This window comes from Limulus polyphemus, unplaced genomic scaffold (assembly GCF_000517525.1).
Source record: "Limulus polyphemus unplaced genomic scaffold, Limulus_polyphemus-2.1.2 Scaffold39, whole genome shotgun sequence".
Lineage (NCBI taxonomy): Eukaryota > Metazoa > Arthropoda > Merostomata > Xiphosura > Limulidae > Limulus > Limulus polyphemus.
Window position 1 is genome coordinate 1,489,173 of NW_013665649.1, and position 20,762 is coordinate 1,509,934.

Here is a 20,762-nt window from a genome sequence, read left to right on the forward strand (position 1 = left end):
TTAGGGACGGCTAGCGCAGATAGCCCTCGTGTAGCTTTGCGCGAAATTCAAAAATAAACAAACAATTCTCTCATAAAATTCAGCAACTAAAGTTTGACAGTGGTTTGCATTGTGCCAGTTTTGATATTGAATCATTATACTCAGTTATACACTTAAAAGAGACAATACAGTTAAGAGCTAAGTTGAAGTATAATGACAACTACAATGATGTAAACTTAAAATAAGAACCAAAACTTGAGCACTTTTGAATAGTTGACTATTCTTCTTCCTTTCATTGGTCAAAGGATTTGATGTGTTCAACTTTTACAGATATAAGCCTGCTCCATTCCCTGAAATATTCTGACATTATTGTTACTTTTGTATAGTGAACTAGCCATAATATAGCAGAGAATAGGCATAAACACATCATTCCACTTTTACAATTATTAGAAGCTGAAATTCTGAGTAAGTGGTCACTTTATCCAACTGAAAAAAAATTCAGATATTTTCATAAATTCTAACCAGATTTCTAGGTAGCAGCTATTTCCTACTGGCCTAAAGATTTAAGTAGCAAATTGTAATTTTAGGTGGCAAAATTTCTACTTGCTACCACTAACTTTAAACTTTGGTTGAAATATATAAAGCACAGTTAGAAAAGCTTTAAGCATGAGAAACGTGTATATTATTTACTGTATGGCAGAGTTGTACTGTTAGTGCGGCCTTTTTTTTCTTTAAAACGTTCTATGGGATATCTAAGTTCAGAAACCATTAAGTGCTCATCATATCTTAACAATTATGGCACTCAATAATAGTGCTAATAATGAATACTTATAAACGTAACTTTTGCTTCGTTAATGACAGATCAAAACTTGTGATTTAATGACTTTTTTACATAACCTACAGTAATATTTTTTTATCATTTGAAAAGCTCTTCATAGTAATTGTTAAATCTCATCCATCCCCTATCAAGATATATCATTTTCAGTGTTATATGACAACAGAATGTGTCATAGCATAATTGTTTTATATAGATTTTTACTTTGTAATAAAGATAATTTAAATGTAAAATTAAGATGGTGCATGTTTTATTCATTCATATATTGAAAACATTTCATTATAAACTACTATCCAAAAACCAAAATTGGTTTTCTTCTGCAACTGTAGTAATCACAGTTCTTGTTTTGAAATTAGCTTATAATAAACTTGTTACTCTAGAGTAAACTTTCCTATCCATTATAATGTCTATATATTATGGCTAGTTAGGTGTGTTTACATGAGGAGCTTCTGTTTTTTATAGTAGTCACAAATAATAATGTCAGTATCCTTAAACTTTGTCCATTTCAAACTTCATGTAAATTTTCCTTTTTTTATCTTTAAAAGTTATGAACTTGTTAGCATTTTTAAATTGTATTTGCAAATATCCTATAACCTTTAATCTAATACTTAAATGTCATTATAATATAAACTATCTGTTCCATTGTCTTTTGGCCTTTGTAGTGATTTTCTAAAGTATGTAGAAAAATATATTATCTATTCCAGGACTTCTAGTGTTTTTTTCCATGTTTGCTTACAAGTATGGAGGGAGTGTGCTGATCAACACAGTTGATGGCATTCAGCCTAAGTGAGTAGTGAAACAATGAACTTAAATCTTTGTGTTTTTTAACATCAAATGTGTTCACATTTTTTAACTTATTTTTCTTTTTTGTCCTATTATGACATGCTCTCTCATATTTGATAGGAAATAATGCCAAAAATGTAAAAGCTAAGAAATAAATCAATATTAGCGAATTGCTTCGATGAATGTCTGCATAATCCTGTAGGCTAGCTGTAGTTTTAATTACTGGTTGTACTTTTAACAATCAAGGTTTTTTGTTGTTGTTTTTCAGGATTCTGTGATTTTGTTTAGGCTTTCCTACTTGTCTCAGATAGTAGTTTCAAATAAAAGAGAATGAAAGGAAAGCTGTTTTTTTATATTTGATAGAATAAGTTAAATATTTCCTTGTCCTTTCCTCTTTTGTTGAAATGATCTGGCCATGTAATGTAAAACCCATGTAAAAATAATGTTATATATCTCACTTCTAACAGTTGCTCTTAAACTTATACTGCTCATAGTTTTAAGTTTCATAGTTTGCTCCAACTTGCCTATTTTTGATATTCTCGTCACTCCTATATGATATCCTGAATTTAACATGCATTACATATTTATAGTATAGATATTCCTAAGCATAGTCTAATTCTGTAGTTTTCAGTCTTCTTGGTTTATGGAGATACAAATTCAGAAAGTCAGCCTACTTGCTATGTCCTTCTATCAAATCCTGTCTTTTAGAAATTGTGAGTAATTGTCACTGGCATTTGTTCTTGGATTATTTATATAACTAATACAAAGAGAAGGTTTCACCTACAGATTTCCTGTATAAGGTAAACTTGTTCTGATGGCAGTATTTGAGTTATTCTGCCTATAGATTCATTGTTACTATTGCCAAGTTCACATTGACCACATAAGTGAATTATTTTAAGGCACTTCTACCTTAATTAAAAAGCCAGTTAAATTGTAATATTTATAGGATGTTATATGCTTTGAGCATATTTTTATGTTTTCAACTTCATATTTAAAATAAATAAAAAATTATATATGGGCTGACTTTAGGATTTTTTCTTTTAATTTATTCATTTAGTAATTTTAGCTTAGAGGATGGGACAGCCAAGATGGACCAATAGGTCCCTTGTTTTTCCTAAACATTATGTTACGTTATTTTGCATATGATAATAATTGGTTCAAATCTTACAAAATGAAAATGAATCAACATGAAACAAAATTATATTTATAAAAGTACAACTACACGGACTGAGTTTTGACAATCATCTCCAAATAATGTACAATGTAGTATAATAGCCACAAGTAACGCACAACTAAATTAATCCTATTTTTTCTTATAAACCTTATGTAGATAGTTACAAAATTCTCCTAAAACTATGTTAACAGTTTAAGTCTGTAAAAGTGTCTATACATTAGGTTTGCAACATAAATTTTTCCTCCACCATAAAATTGGTAACCCATTTTGTTTTTAACATCCTAATAAGTAACAGTTTAATACAGATAGTTATCAACAAAAACTTTTCTTAGCTAGTCAGTTCAAAATGTTTTAAATACCAGAAAGAAATTAAAAGCTTATAATTATTGTTAGACGTAAGAAAATAGAATTGTTTAAAATATACAACTGTGAAAAATGAGTTTGATGGGTGAAGCAAAGTGAGTTTTGTCTCTGAAGAAATTTTCTGTAGTGACTTTTTTGCAACTAATTTAGTAAGTAAAGCTAAGAATTTATCAGACTCTATGAAATAATGGAATTCCCTTGGTTGTATATAAACTAAATATCAATTTGAAATATGATACAAGTATGTGCATTTGAATTTCTTATGAAACCATTTACACCTAGATTCTCACTATATACAGATTGTAGTACCACACCACACTTAGGAGCTGATACACACTGTACAGACTGTAGTACCACACCACACTTAGGAGCTGATACACACTGTACATACTGGAGTACTAAACCACACTTAGGAGCTAATGCACACTGTACAGACTGTAGTCCTAAACCACACTTAGGAGCTAATGCACACTGTACAGATTGTAGTCCTAAACCACACTTAGGAGTTAATGCACACTGTACATACTGGAGTACTACACCACAGTTAGGAGCTATGAGAAATGTTAGTATAAAGATTATTTCTCACATGTATACACACACTCACCCTTTCTCCATGGTATTTACATAATTCAAAACACGATTTAGTATTATGTGTGAAATTACTTTAAGATCTTTTATGGCAAAGATCAAAACTAGGTTGGGTTTTTAGTCAAACTGCAGTATTTGGAAAACTTTGCAAGAGCAGTTTTACAAGCAGTAATAATCTGTTTAAAGACACAAGCTTAAAAAAAAAAACTATTTTCAGGATGTTTGGTATGGTTCTGGAACGACTCTATATCCCAGAAGTTCAGAAGGTTTCGGGTAATACAGAAAGAAAAATTTGTGCTGTAGGCATCATAAAAATTCTTACCAACACACCTGAGCTACTTGGAGATTATTCCATGTTCTGGTAAGTATTGATGTACATATCTCAAATTAATGTATCAGAGATGTTTAGTTTCCTCAATCAAAAAGCATATATTTATATATATATAGTGAACATTGAAATTATTATTCACAAGTTAATATATCTATTGAGTAAAAAATGTTCCTTTTAACTTTGTGTAGCATCTGTAAAAGTTTTAACATAAATTTCACATAAGTATCTAAATGAAAGTAACAGTTTCTTGTCATGAATCTCAAATGTATGCTACATGTTCGTTTGTACTTAAGTGAATAGTGTTTCTCATATTTCCTTGAAAACCAAGCCCATTATTTATATAAATTTGTTAATACATTTAACAAAGTGTAGTGATAAGATACTGTTAAAAAGTTATTTTTAAGATGTTAATTAGCAAAATGGAGGTAGAATAATGGGTTTAACAAGTAACTGAGAAACGTTTTATTCCAAGAAATTTAGCTTTTTCTTACATGATTTAAACCAGAGAATATATAAACAGGAAGTCTAAATATTGAAACATAACTTACAATATATTAAATTTGACAAAAAAATATGTGACTTTGCATTTCTTTTTTAATGTTCTAGATACATACATTAGTGTACACATGAGAGCAAATATTTCACTTTTATTGAAGGTTTAGTTAGCTAAAAGAAATACCAAACCATCATGTTTATAAGTAGTCATAATCCTCGGCATAGGGATAGATAAAAGTATGTCACAACCTTTTTACATATTTGCATTCAAAATTTAATTAAACTACTTTAACGTCGATCTATGTCAATAAACTTGACATCAAAATATAGTTAATAAATCAAATTTTAATATTGCAAAAGTTTTAATTTCTTATTTCAAAAGGATATTTTAAAATAAATTCTCAATCTTCTCTGTATAATGTGACACTTGTTCACTTTGAATTACCCAAAGGATGATTTAGATTTATTTCATATAAAGTTTTTACCAAAAAAAAAACACAACTTGATATTCATTTAGGAGATTCTGCAAATGAAGTTTGAAAATTGTAGATGAAAAAAGTATTTTTAATCTTAATATGAAAATCAACTTTCCCTCAGACTAGTCAGACTGGCTTCATAAATCAACAGATAAATGTTTAGTAAAAAATAATTAAAACAGTTTTTTGTGTACAAAAGACTTGTAATGTTTGGTAAATGCTCACCAAATTTTTTGAAGATACAATTACTATATTGAAAGTTATATGTGTAGTTTCATGGTAGTTGCAAGATTAGTCAAAATGGCTAAGCCTTTATAAAGAAGGTTAAAGGATGTTATGGTACCAAAACTTTACAGTAGAAATGGGAGTTTTGTTCTATGAAAGAATTTGGGAAGCTTTTGCCCATTACAAAATTCCTTCTCCATTTTTCAAGCTTAAACTTGAATAACAATGTTCATTTCTTCTTACAAATAATTTTAAAGAAAGAAAGAATATTATTTTACTGGAAGTGAATGTGTTTTTGGAAGTAATTTATGTAGTAAATCTTCTTTCATTACATTGTTTCTTTCTCGTTGTTTTTTTTTTTTTACTAATTCTTCCTATTTAATGTGACACTTCACTTAACATACATTAAATGCATTTGTGATATTGTTAATTATTGTCTTTTTTTTGTTCAGAGATGTTTTGGTTACAAAGAATGTTTCTGTTCCTTTTTAATTTAAATACTTGTTTTATTCATTTTTTAGATAAAGTGGTTTTAGGCCCAAAATTTTAAATTGTTTCTTCATCACTGGCATATGTTAATGTTTGTGGTTCTCAATTTTTTGTCATTGTTGTTGGGTTTTTTTTAGGCTAGTGAATGAACTATTATTTTCATAGATGAGACCTTAAACACATTCAGTCAGTTGACTTCTCAGTGAAAGAAATTGCCATTCGATGTTTAAATACTTTGCATTTTTGCTGCGTAAGTGCTGAACGTGCATGTAATAAATTGAAAGTGCTTTATAGTTGATACTTTGGTTAAGTGTTGGATTAAGTCAGTCATAACGTATTCATTCCTTCACAGGGCTCCTCTTCTTCAGGCTTTGATTGGTCTGTTTGAATTGCCAGAAGATGATACTATTCCTGATGATGAGCATTTCATTGAAATAGATGAAACCCCTGGGTATCAAACAGCTTACTCACATCTAGTATTTGCTGGTAGTCGGGAACAGGATCCTTTCAATGGCACAATACCAGATGCTCGTGTAACTCTTGCACAGAATCTACACAAGCTCTCAGTCAGCCAGCCTGGAAAGGTTAGTTGTTCTTACCACTCCACAAATACCTGGAATATATTACAAAATATTTGTTCTATACTCTATAACTTTTGGCTACACTGGCATTGTGTGCCTGAAATGCAATAATGTTTACTTAACCTTTATTTTTAATTTCCTCTATGTATGGTTTTGTTCTACATGTTCTTTAATAATTAATTTTTGAGAGAAAGTAAAAAAACTACAAACGTTTTAGCTTTTCTGTTCTTTATCTTTATTATCATTTGTCTCATACTGACAGATTTTGCTTCTGGCTGTTCCGATGTTTGGTATTACATGAAACAACATACTAACATATATTTTTCTTTGGCTGTTTAAGTATAGCATCCTTTGCATTTGTGGAGGGTTTTAAAAGACCTGGGTGCATCGATTTAATGCACCTGCATTACAGTTTGTTTTATTGCATTGCAGTAAAGAAAAAACTAACAATACTGTCAACGGGTTTTGTAGCTTCTACAATAAAGTATTTTTATATTTGTATGAACTTGCAGCTCTGAAATTTGAAAAATATTTCATTGTGATATGATTTTTAACTTCTTGAACTTGACTGGATGCTGTCAGTGTCTGGCTGAAAATCCAGATTTACCCATTCAGACGGTGACGGCTTCCAATAACATTTATGTATCTTTGGCTGAAAACTTATCCAAACCATGTTATTGTCCACAAAAATTAAGAAAATTGGGAGTTTTATAAGGTATGCTGATAATTAATGGGAAATCATAAAAATAACTCCAGCAGAACACAGAAAATTATGGGTTTAAAGAGTTAAGAAACTTTAAAATGTTGTAGGTTTTAATTACTGATTTTTGTCTTCCTACATTCTTTTAAAATTTTCTTATAAAGTTTTTATTTTTCAGAACTGTAAATTTTATTTTTTCATTTAAAAAATGTAAATGGTTTCACTGGCAGATAATAAAAATAACTTTTTTACCATACCAAAATTATAAAAAAAGCCAACTTTTTTTTAATTTAATTTTTAACCAGAATTTTTCATTTATGTAATTAATTTTAAACTGATTTTATATATATCTTATTTTATCTTTACATTGCCTTTTATTGATTTTCTTTGCCCATATAAGAAGTTTATTGAAGCTAATAAGACCCAACACAGTGGCCTTGTCAGCAAAATGAAACTTGATAAGGTCAAGTACAAAATGATTTAATTACATCTACCTTTTTTTTGTTACACAGAAAACCATCATACTTGAATATCATAATTCAAATGAATTATAAATTCATAAAGTTTTTTGCAAGCTGCAAATTCTTCACAAATACTTTGTCTTCTAACATCGTATCGCCAAACTAAGCTTTTATTACTGTGTTCTGACCTGTGTACCAGTCTTCACTGAATTGGGCAAAACATGTATGTAGGGGATCAGCTTTTACAGTATAAGTCAACAGACAAAAATAATATGTGTTATATGTGCTTAAAAGCAAACACAAATTTATAGTTTCAGTAAAAATTACTAAACATATTTATCTATGATGTTAAGTTTACATCATAATACATGCAATTGTTTGTGAAATGTGGGGGGGGGCTTCCTGCAGGCATGCATGGAAGCCCAGATTTATTGCTGTTTTGTATTTTAATCAGTAGTACAAAATAGAAAAATAATCATTTTTCAGTTACAATTTTTTTTATTAATTTCATAATTATAGACGGTGAAGATAATATGAACTCTTTGTTTGAAGACTTCATTAATACTTTTTTCACATAGGATGTATATTTTCACTCCAGTATCAAACTTCAACAAAAGCCTTGTGTATTATCTTAGCTTCTCATTACTTAGATAGGTATCATGTTTCAGTAAACAGGTTACTAATTCCTTCATTATTTTTCATGTTTAGTTGACACCTCTCATATCATCAGGCCTTGCTCCTGATGCAGCTGCTCATCTCTACAAATACCTGCAAGCTGCTAATGTCCAACTGGCCTAAAGAGCTCATCTGTTTCCAGACCTTGTGTTGTTCCTTCGCATCATTACATGTTAATGAAATGCAGAAATATCAAGAAGACACAAAAGCATATAACACAGATTGAAGAAACACCTCAGGAATCAGGATATAAAATAAACCAGCATCAAAAGCTTTTTAGATAAATAATACAAAATAAAGTAATCCTTAAAAATGAACAAAACAATAAAGTAGTTGTTGTTTTTTTAATTTAAGTCATCTGTATCACTCTTAGATAAGTCCAATGTAATAAAAAGGTTTTTTGAAATAGGTTAAAGATCAAAACATTTTGATTAACAGTGTTTAAAAAGAAACGTGATACCTTATTTAATATGTTCAAAGCCTAGAAAATGGACTTTTTGTTGCAAAGACACTTATTTTTCTCATGTTTTAACAAGAGTAAGTTGTACATAAATTGCTTCAAAATCTAGCTTTAAGATTCCATGTTAGTCTTCTTTTCAATAAAACACCTTTTTATTAAATATTCTGCTGTATTTTTGTTATTGTAAAAAAAAATAACTAAAATATTAAACTAAAATTAAATGTTTACAGATTTTTTTGTAGTTACGAAAGTGTATTTTAATAAAATATCTAAACTGTAACTATGCAGTTAAAGTTCATTGTTAGAGACCCTGAGCACTAATGTTAGAAGTTTATGTAATCGTTTTTGAAAATTGTGAGATTAAGAAAGTTCTTGGTGCCATTCGTATTATAACTAGTTAAAAATTAATTAGGTGCGTTTATGAGTTTTTACATTTCTAAAAACAAAATTGCCTTGCTCACAATATAGAAGAACTAATTACCAGAATGCATACAGTTTGTTCTTCAAGCCAATACAAGATGGAGAATTTTCACCTTAACTATGTTGAAATGCTTACATATTTTTTATCCAAGTTCCAACAAGGGTGTATTATTGTACTTCATGATACCAAGCTATTAGGAAATATACAAAGTTTACTTATGCTTCAGAAGAAAAAAAACATTAATAAACAATTAGTAAATCCTATTAATTAAGTTCATGTTGCTGGTTATTTGTTAAACCATTATAATTTTTTTCTAGAACAGAGCACCTCTAAAATTAACACGTTATAATCTACTTTAATAAAAAACAACAGTCAAACTAACTACTAGTTTTATTTCAAATGTATATTTGAAGCAAATATCAATTTTCGTATAAATTACAGGCATGTTCTAATTATGATTATGCAACAAATGGGCTTAAGTAAGAACCATAAGTGTATGAGAAAGTAAAGAAAAACTTGAAATAATAAACAATTCTTGTCCACCGTAAAATCACTATTTAATCTGTATAAACAATCCTACTGTTTACAAATTAAAATTAATTTCATCAAAACAAAAATTCCAAGAGTAATTGTATAGAAAGAATGAAAATATAGTCATTGCACAATGCTATTTATGAAGATTCCCAGACTAGGAATGTATGTGAAACAAAACAATATATAATCAGACTTCTTACAGTGTGTGTCACACATAGAAATTAAGGTAATCTTACAATAAAACATTTAGCACAAAAATCAACATGGTGCTCAATATTCTAAACCTTTCTTTAGCTGCAGCAAGTTTCAGTAATCTTAGTTATTTGAAAATATTAATAAATTCAGTTACACCTAATCTATAAAAGTAGAACCAATACAAACTTTTAAAATAATATATTAAAAATCTGAGCTTTCATTTGGTTTAATTTCCTTAAAACAATTTTTTATGATGTTCTAAATATATGTTATCCTTTGAAATTAGTGCATCTGGAACCACTTGAATGATTCACAAAACATTAATGGTATGCATACCTTATGCTTGTATTTTGTACACGAATGTAATGATAAGCATAAAAAGAACTGAAATGATAAATTGTTCATTAAATTACATTATTGTTAAACTGTGCTTCAAGTGCAGTAAAGTACTTATGTTCTGATCCCTATCTTTAGAATGAAATAAACTTACATTTGCTCAAGTTCTAATTTGGAAGAATAAAGTTTAGGAATTATACTTACAACATTCATACTTAAACATTTAATAAGTTATGAGTTACAAAAAAATGTTGTTGTTTTTTCACAACAGATGGAGGCACCTAAAACTTGGCAATCCTGGAACAGCTTATGTTGATATAAAAATGTTTTTTGCATTCCAGTTAATACTTCAAATTTAACATGTTTTATGCTTTTTGAGTAATTTCCTGTCAAAAATTGGTCCTTGGGTCCAAATAGACTATAGTACCCCAAAATTATAAAATATTTGTCAAGCTTATTTGTGTGCACTCAGTTTAGAATAAAAAAAGTTGAAATTTTAAATCTTACTCTGATTTTGTGATAAAATAATTTTTCTTTTAAGTAAACATTAGTTTTAAATTCCACCACTTTCTTCTTGGTATATTTCTTAAATCATACATCAAGTAAACTTGTTCTCTCCTTTTATATAATAAAGGTGACAATTAATCCAAACCAACAATAATAATTTCCCTGTCAACCATAACATGAACTTCTATAAATGGTTTTAGGCAGTTCCTGTAAAATCACAAATAAACCAAAACGGTCAATGATAAGTCATCATTGATTCATTTAGTTTAAGTTCAGATGTAGATTCTTCCAACAGGTTTAAAATTAAAGCCATAATGCAATGTGATGGCATTGTCCTTTGATTATAATTTTTCCAAAATTTTATTTAACTTTAGTCCAAAAGCATAGAGTTGAATAAACAAGAGATCGCCAAAGTATGCAGGAAAACTGACCTCATAATGGATATGCAGAAGCCCTGAACTTTACAAGACTTTCTTCTGAATCACAGAAATTGACACCCCACTCCCCCCCACCCCCAATTCATTCACACATGCATGGAATTTTCCTAGAAATTATGAATGATATACTCATTAAACAAGTTTTTTTTTTTCAATTCTTACCAGTATGTACTATTTATTACTAAATTAGTGCACAGTCATTGTCTACAGAATGACTAGAACACTTTCCAAATTATGTTAACATCAATCCATTCTGAATGGGATCATATCTGAGATGGTAATAGAATAGTAATGTTGTTATATATTCTTCTCAAAGGTTTTAAATTGGAAAAAAACTTTTTGTATACCATTGTTCAGGTTCTTTTATGGTATTCTCTCTAATACTGGCTTATAAAGTTTTGTGGTTTGCTTCTCTTTTTTAACATCAACAGTTAGGCCTTGTCATGTGCCAGATAGGTGAAATTTTGGTTATAAAAGCACTTCCCTTACAATATGTCCCAAGAACATTTTTGACATCTTTTTTGTCCGCCATGACAATAACAGTTTTAAACAATAATAAATGTTATAAAAACATAAGCACAGTATTTTATACATGAATCACAGTATAGGTGGCTAACAACTGAAGCTTGCTGGCAGGAAAAAACGTTAAGCCATAACAGCACCAATAAGCTACAATGAACATTTGTATTTGGAAATATTGAAATTTCTGGTTACAAGAACTTTCCGGATGTGAAGATGCCGATTAACAAAGTTTTTATATATATATATACAAGTTAACCCAGTGATTACCTACATCCACAGTTGTAACTAATTAGGTAAAGGAAAAACACTGAAAATATCTAGAATTCTTTCCCTAGCCAATTAAAAATTTTGAAGCAATATGCAGATAATGTTTTTACAGTTCTTCCATAAAAAATTGTTACTTCATAACATTTGTATACTGAGATCACAGTTGAAAATGAAATGTATTTGCCATGCTTCCACCTTTGAATGTTTTAATATATCACAATGAAAGGGGAAATAAGTACCATCATCTAGAACTCTTAAGAAAAATCTCCTTTATTAATTAAAGTATTATCTAGTGAATATGAATTTGGATTCATTAAAAACAACTACAAAGAATAAAATCCCCCCCCCCCCGGACAAAGAATGTCAAAACAAATCAAGAGAGCCGTAACTCATTAAAAGTCAGTTTTTAACCAACTAAAACAGTTACTAACACATCCCACAGACGTTTCATCCGAGTTAGTTCATAAATTATTTTTCAAAAATTGTCTATTAGTTTACATGCAAGTTAAATGTACATAAATAGTCCTATAATAGGGGCTGGGCAAAGGCTACTTTTTAACATGCCAAACTGTAAAGTGTGAACTTGAGGTTTGTATTTTGCATCTCATTGCCACAAAATTGTGCTCAATGCATGAGGCAATAAGTGCAATGTAACAGTGATGGTCAAGTCCTACTGTTCAATCAAAGTAGCCCTAGACTTGGGTGTTGTTGATTTCCTGTTTTACCTCTATACTATCAGTTAAAAAGTAGGAACAAAAGGTTCTTGTGTAGCTTTGCACAAATATCCAAAAGAAACAACTCCAGAAAAGGAAATTTTGCAATTTAAGAACATTCTTCATTCTACATGCAGTAGTATTAATAGCTTTCAACTGACAATGGAAACCAACAGGCCCAACTAGTTCTGGTACTGAATGAAGGGCATCCTCAACAATGACTTTTGGTAGACGAATGAATGATAGGTCTGCAATGCTAATTTGTACTTATAATTAATTAATAGGTATATAAATTTGCAGTCAAGCATGACTTTTCACAAATATTAAGCCTGCTGACCTCATGTAACATATCTGAGCCAATACTGATGGTTCCTATTTTCATTTTTAAACTGACCCTTTTTTAAACAATATATAATTATTATGAGGTACTTTAGCCTTATCACACATGACAAATATGAGTTATTCTTTTCATGAATTGCATCATGATTATTTAAGAAAAACAGCCTTGTTTCAGAGATGTAAAAATCACCAACTACTACTGAAATAGTTCTACCATTAAAGTTTATCCAGTATGACAGTACCTATGGCCAAAATAATATGGTCAAGTGGATATAGCATCACAAACATCAGAGGTCTAATCATGATAAATAAATTCAATGTGTACTGTACATCAAACAAGCAATTATCAAATGTAGATTACAAGAATACTGTTTTCACTTTGAACATATGCATAAGTTGAAAACCACATGCACTTACATTAAATACAATGAGATTGTGTGTATGATATCTATTATTTACTATATATTTATGATTGGCACTAAAATGCAAACAATGTATTCACTGGTGAATGTTTCAGCTAAATTAATATTAATTCTATGATTTGTATTTATTTAACTTTCAATTTTACTTCAATAAAGATGGTCAAAAATTTTGTCTACTTGAGAAATTACACTATGAGGCCAAGTTTAACATCCAGAGTTTTCAAAAAAAAAGGAAGGAGGAGGACTTTTTTTTTAAATGACGTCTTTTTAAAGAAAGTTTGCACCCTTTATTTCATGATTATTGTTTGTTTTCAAATGATTCATGTGAAACAGAAGTCTTCTTTGTTTCATTTTTTCATCAAAATGATACAGGATTTATGACAAATAAAGAAAAAGAACAAAATGAATCAACTGTGTTCATCTCATTTTTTATTCAAAGTCTTCTTTGTGTGATCAAAAAAGGGAAAATTGCCAAAAAAAAGTAGGGGAGGTGGCTGCAAAAAAAAAGAACTGTATTTTTTACTTGGCCTAATACCTGTACAGCAAACTTGGCTTATTTGATAAAAAATAGGGTATAATAATATGAAGTAATTTTGTCAAGTTACATGTGTTATTTTCCCCACATAATAATTCTGAGTCCAGACATTAGTTTTAAGTATTTGAATTTATAACCATCATATCATTCTGCAAGGAATGAAGAAGCCACAGAAGATTTGTCTGATGAGGGTAATTGGGACATCATTGTTTTGTTTTATATTAAAAGAGATTATATGCAATGCAATTTTTAGAGTGTAAGACTAAGTGTAGCTTACCTTTTCAATTTTGGACATTATTCAAAATAATTAAATAACAAGATAATTGCAGTCATTCATTTGTAGCAAAAAAATTATTTCGGATCATTCAACACAATATGGCTGTTGTGAACACATCAACATGTCAAATCTTGCTTGGTGTATTAAGTCTCTGGTATTTTAAAAACATACATTAGAAACATACAACTGGCATACATTGTGTTTATGAGTTTGTGATCAACAAACATGTTGGTCACTATAATACCTATGAGAAGTCTCCTGGTGGGGCAGTGGTAAGTTTGCAGATATACAATACTAACATCTGGGGGTTGGATTCCCCACAGTAGACAAAGCAGATAGTCTAATGTGGCTTTGCTCTAAAACAAACAAATAAACAATTTATAAGAATAATTTATTATACTTTCACACTTTTATCAATATCTTAATTAAAACTGATGTCAGTTACGAGTGTGGTTTGTGCAGGAATAATCATTTTAATAATCTAAAATTTCTTGAACATGAAACACTGTCAGCAGAAAACCCTACTTTTAATTAATAAAAATTTGAACATGTGTAATTAGGTATTTTAAAAATATTAATTATCTCTTGTAAATCATACAGTCTCATGCTATATTATAAAGGTATGGTAAGTGGCTAGGTCATGATTATAGCTAGCTTATTATTATAAGCCTTCCAATTTCAAAAGAAAAACTGATATACTGTAAGTTTATTTATCAGTAAATTTTTCAAGTAAAGTAGGAACTGTTACACTTGCATAATTTCATTTAGCAAAATTCACATTATAGTTCATGTAATAATAGTTAATCAATAAATATCTAAACTATTCTCACTTTACAACAATAGAATTCTTGGTGAGAACTGCCATACTTCTTTGAAATACTTTGGCTTTAAATACCCGTTTTTGTCCCCTGGTGATAAAATAACATTGTTTTCTGACTGGAAGAATTTAAATCCATCATCAATCGCCTTTACTACATCAATCAAAATAAATATCTCGCAGTTCGTACGCATTCCACTTATAACACCATTTTCTCCAGGCATCCCGACAGCAAAATGAATGTGATTTCGTTTCATTCTAGATAAACCGTCTACTTTAATTTTGGGCCAGTTCTTAAAATATGTTCCATGTACAATCATATTTGGACAATCTTCTGCTTTTAACGGAACCACCAAACCTTCTTCATCTACTTTAACTGAATGACCTTGATTTGCTCGAATCTGTAATTCTCCGGTTTCAGGATGATATCTTAAAGCAAATCGTTTTTTATCATTATATTCGACTACTCTTTTTACATCTTCGACAGTTATAGAGGAAAACTGTGGGAAACTTAACAATTTATCTACACTTGCAAAACCACCATATTCTAACTTTAGCCCCTCTTTTTCAGCACCATGCCTCAGTAACCACGACAAAGATTTTGAAAGTCGGATATCTTTATCCTCATTTCTTTTTTTAGCCCGTGGATAACCATGGGTGTATCTTGCTCTACTCATTTCTACTGTAAATGTTAGTTATTTTCAAAAGTTATCTGAAAATTTATTTATTTAAGATTTACACTACATTTAACTCTTAAAGCTGCCATTTTTATTTTGCTGCTACCTAACGGTTGATTACTATATCGTGCTTGTGTACATGTATATTTTGTGTGATAAATATAATAGTTTAATAAATATTTAAGTGACACTAAAATGCTTGTTAACTTTAATAAAAGTAGGCGAATCAAAAAAAGCAACAGATATTCAATGTAGTTCCAACACTTTTTAGAATGTTTCCAGTGTCCCCAAATTGATCCATTTTTCTTTGTTTTTCAAGGGCATTAATTGTCCTCATCTTGGAAATTCTAAATCCCCGATCTGAACACATATATACTGTCTGAATGTATGAAATTTTGCATCGGAAAAAAGTGTTATATGCCTTTTCCAAAAACATCACATCGCCTATTTAACGTCAAACAATGCCAAAATGATATTTGATATAGTCATTCCACCGCGACTTTATATTGCCTGTAAATGTCGCGTGATTTGCTGACTTGTATGTTAAAAATCATTTTATACAACGTGCTCAACCGGGCCTTCTGTATACGTATATTTTTTTTATTAAGAATAACTATAAAGTCAACAAACAAAAACAGTATAAACCTAATAATGAAATAATAGAATAAGTTACAACTGGTTGTCTTATTGATAAACAATTTAAAACTTTGAAATTATAATCTGATATAATGCTCGAGAGTACAGCATTCTAAACAGATTTCTAAAATACCATCCTTATCAATGTGCATGCGTTATTCATGTCACTATTGGTCATTCCAATACAAATAAGAAAGAAATGTAGGTCCTTAAAGTATCACCAATAACTAGTATTACTATTTACTTTTACAGAGAGCGTTCTACTTTGCAACATTCTTTTCAGCAAGAAGACATACGTGTGTAAAATAATGACCTAGAACAATAAATAGCTAGAGTGAAAGAAATTTTGCCACATTCTGTGGCTAATATTCTATTCCTAAAACAATGTGATATTCAGAAAACTGATATAAAAAAACCTAAGTTTAAATTAGACACAAAACACAGAACCTGGAAATGTTATGCAGATAATTCGGACACAGACAGTAAAAGGGAACTAATAAATAGAAGTGAATAAACAAACATTCACTAAATAGTGTTATGGATTTAACAAATAGGCCAGCCTCTTGATTGTTTGTACTCAAAATGGCTGATGGGGATGGAGAAGCTTTCCAAACGTCTGCACATGACAGAGCCAGGGTAAGAGCAAGACAAAGACTTGAATAGATACCCAATATTTATAGTCGGGCAGGAGGTTACGTGTTCTACTCCTCATGTTATTAGATTACATACTTCAGCAACTATCCCACATACAATTCTATCTCAAACGATTTTGTACAAGTTTTCTTTGTTACCTGTTTGAACAGCTGAGCATCCTAGAAATCCATACGCTTTGTTTGTTTATTTGTTGTTAAGCGCAAAGTTACATAGTAGATTATCTTTGTTGTGCCTACTGTGGGTATCGAAATTCGATTTTTAGCGTTATTAAGTCCTCAGAACGTTTCGCTAAGCCACTGGCGGTTAAGTCCGTACAGAAAAACACACATGCTAACTTAAGACTTAAAACTTTTAACTGCGTAAAATAATTAGCACGTGCTTACGACCTATCAACGTTCGGTTTACAAGATTAATCAGAACTTCCGATTGGAAGTAAAGAAGAGTGTATAAAAATACGTCAACCACACCATATCCAGTGCAGATGAAGCTTTTCGCCCAATACCAGGGATGTTCAGGCCGCTTTGAATAGAACAAACACAGTGGTGGTTGAGACATTGATTATATTAGAAAATCGCGTGAAAACAACTGTTACGTTGTGAACTGGATTAAGTTTGAGAAGTGTAATTTTTCATTAATTTCTATTTATGTCACAAAACATCGGAATTAGGGTAAATGTTTTTAATATTATATTATTTGTAATAGAAAATGATTGCACTTATAATTGAAAATATTATTTACTTAAAAAGGGACAGAAATAAATGTTTACCTGTGACCATTTTAAAATAAATAAATAATTTTGATCGTTAAAAGTTTCGTAATCCTTGATATTACTTATTTGTTTTAACACTGTTTTTTATTAATTATTGTTAATCTTGGATTTATCTGCTTATTATTTATAAAGAATGGCGAACCAGCAAACTAATCTTCTTGATCCCAGAGTGGGTTAAGGAACGACAGCGATAGTGGGAGAAAACTATATTTGTAATTATTATGTCACTAGTACGTAGTAATTCAGAAAAAAGTATAGGTATGTATCCGAGTTAAAGTATGTATTCTATATTATTTATTGAAGAGTAAAATTAGTAGACATTTCAGGTTTTTTTCAGACCAACCATTAATGTCTGAAAATAAGTTAATTAAAGGTCATTAGATGCTGTAATAATTTCTTTCAGATGATTTGTAATACGCTACTATCCAAAGAGAAACACATCGCCTCCAATAGTTAGGAAAACAAAAAAATAAATGTTATTTTTTTATCGCAAAGCTACACAATGGACTATTTGAGCTCTGTTTGATGCAGGGAATCGAATCTCAGATTTTAGCGCTGAACTTACCGCTGAACCACGGGTTAGGAAATGACGAAAACAGTATTATAACTATTATTATTATTAATAATTCAGAAAATAAAACTACGTCAAAATTAAATGAAATCACAGAAAGCCCCACTAAATGGTAGGCAGAGCACAAATAGCCCATTTTGTAGCATTGTATTTAACAAACAAACACAATTTTCTGGTTTAATTCAGTTTCTTGGCTTTTGTATTGTTATTCCGGTTGTGATTATTTTTGTTAAGCACAAAACTACACAATGGATTGTCTGTTCTGTCCACTACGAATATCAGAATCTAATTTTTAGCGTTATAAGTTCTCGGAGTTACCACTGAAGGAAGGGAAAGGGAAGTAATTATTAAGTAGAATCTAATTACAATCTAGCTGGATTAGGGCCTATTCAGAAGCCTTCCAGACTGGCGGCCAGGAACACTGATATAACTATGGAACGTTGTACGATATGTTACTTCATTATGATGACACACTTTGTCATGCCATTAGTCATCCGACTGTGAGCTTTCCCGGAGATGTCACATTTTAAAATATGTGTGTGCCTCTGGACTTATTGAAAAAGATGCTTCTCCAAAACCATGTCCAATGGCTGTTATAGATGCAGAATACAAAAATGATGTATATCCTAATGTATTATGGTATTATGCACAAGCCTAGTTGAGGCTGCTGCATTTCAAGATATGTGCATTTCCGACTTTTGGAGAAAGATGAGTGCCTCCCTTAAACATGCACAGTCTCTTAGCCACACATTGGTACAGAAGTTAATATGGTGATAATGTGAAACAAATAACCCACCAATGTCTGAGGGGATGGTAAAGGAGAAGTAAAGAAAGAGACCACTTAGGATGACGGATTAATCAGTAGACTAATTCCGATTGATGGCACAATGAAGTGCTCTAAACTTCCTGCACATTTCATCAATCTCTTCGGCCATAAGTGACTTAAAGCAGCTTGTTGCAATTCCTGGGCTTGTTAATTAAGCAACTTGAACAAAGAGACCACCCCAATAATGTTGGGACGTTCAGTCTTTTTGATGCCAGCATGACCGTATATTAAATTCTCTGCTATTTGTAATTAATCTTTATCATCAGATTGGTTTACTTTCATAAAGTTTAGATTCAAATTTGATTTCCCCACATTAATACAATTTTAATTGGATTTTTATTTCATTAGCAGACTGGTAGTAGTGCTGGGGCATAACAACACAATTAATTATGCATTTAGCAATAAACACACCAAAACTGATACACATGTAGGCTAATACATCAGGAAATTAATTAAATATGGTGGCACTTGAAATTAAATATGTGAAGAAGCTGTAAAATGAAACATTGAGGGTCCAATTTAAAAAAATAAATTTTGTGTTACAAGGTAATTTATTACTAGTGTTAAAATGTATTTTATACATCAATATGCATTACAGAGATTAAATGAGTTTCAAATAATGGCAGTTACATTAATAAACTTTTTTTTCTCTCATTAATTGTTTTTTGTGAATATATGAACAATGAGCTTATGATGAAAATAAATTTGAGTTTTTGACTTCAAACTATGAAACTTGATAAAAAAATTTGTACAGTCAACCCTGACATGAAATCTCTTTGCATGAGACTATTGATTTATGCTCAGGACTGGTTTTTTTCCTTCAGATATAATGAAGTGTTTCTAAACAAGCATTTTTCAAGTTATTGTCTTTTGCAGTTAAAAAATCACATTTCATATTTAATGGAACAATATAGAATTGGATAAACATATGTTAGTATGGCATCTAAATTTGCAACTGTTATCAATAATTTATTTTTGAGTTGTTATGAAGTACAGTGAATAAAAATGTGTACCACAGAGTTTAAGCTTTTATTATAGAAGGTATGTTGATGAAACGTTATTTTTGAATCATTGATCTCAATAATTTAGATTTTTTTTGTTAAAGTGGCAGGAGTAAGTTACAAATATAATTCAGTTTTTCTTGGGTTCTGCTCAAAGCAAACATCCAGTAAATAAAATGAAACTGTTTCAGTAAGGTTTGGTAAGTTATCCAGTAGTACTCATTGTAAACAGGATGAAAACGGCTTTTCCCCAGCATAGCTGTATTGTAAAAGAGACTAAAAGAAGTTGGTTTATGGAATACATCTACTTCAAAAGTACCCTGTCTATTCAATTTCATATGAGAGTATTCAAGAATGGCTAACTAGTTTCTTTTTTATAATCAACAGTAAATTTTATGTTTGAATGTTTGCCATTGAATATACTGCAAACATTTTTGAACTTCAATTTAGAAAAGAAATGAATACTGATACTAACATGTCAAATAAGGCAGTATATTGTCTTTAAAGATGCTGACAATAGCAAATAAAAGTTTATACTTTCTTTTGTTTTTAATAGTAACATATATTTTTCAAAAGTACTAAGATTCTTCTGTTAAAAATTTCAGGCCACAGAATTTCAGTATGACAGTAAGGTAAGTGCATCTGACCAACATTTGATTTTTGTGATACGAATGGTCAAGTGGCAACAGAA

General features: G+C 30.2%; 2 protein-coding genes across 3 annotated transcripts in view; one reads left to right on the forward strand and one right to left on the reverse strand.

The window, feature by feature from the left end:
• Positions 1 to 9,264, forward strand: part of LOC106461566 (exportin-2-like) — a 61,129-nt gene extending 51,865 nt beyond the window's left edge. For both annotated transcript variants that reach the window (XM_013921415.2, XM_013921423.2), the window contains exons 23-26: positions 1,519 to 1,600; positions 3,940 to 4,083; positions 6,091 to 6,322; positions 8,189 to 9,264. In XM_013921415.2, coding sequence (XP_013776869.1) covers positions 1,519 to 1,600; positions 3,940 to 4,083; positions 6,091 to 6,322; positions 8,189 to 8,278 — 548 coding nt within the window. In that variant the 3' untranslated portion in view covers positions 8,279 to 9,264. The remainder of the gene's footprint in view (positions 1 to 1,518; positions 1,601 to 3,939; positions 4,084 to 6,090; positions 6,323 to 8,188) is intronic.
• LOC106461514 (tRNA 2'-phosphotransferase 1-like) lies at positions 6,309 to 15,709 on the reverse strand. Its single transcript, XM_013921343.2, has 3 exons — positions 14,951 to 15,709; positions 14,365 to 14,476; positions 6,309 to 6,351 (listed from the first exon to the last, which is right to left on the reverse strand). Exon 1 carries the CDS (start codon positions 15,612 to 15,614, stop codon positions 14,952 to 14,954), a length of 663 nt encoding a protein of 220 aa, XP_013776797.1. The 5' UTR covers positions 15,615 to 15,709; the 3' UTR covers positions 6,309 to 6,351; positions 14,365 to 14,476; position 14,951.
• Between the last annotated feature and the right edge of the window lie 5,053 nt (positions 15,710 to 20,762).

Bases quoted from the DNA above. Each gene is read 5' to 3' on its own strand.
- LOC106461514 (XM_013921343.2), bottom strand. From the start codon at position 15,614: ATGAGTAGAGCAAGATACACCCATGGTTATCCACGGGCTAAAAAAAGA.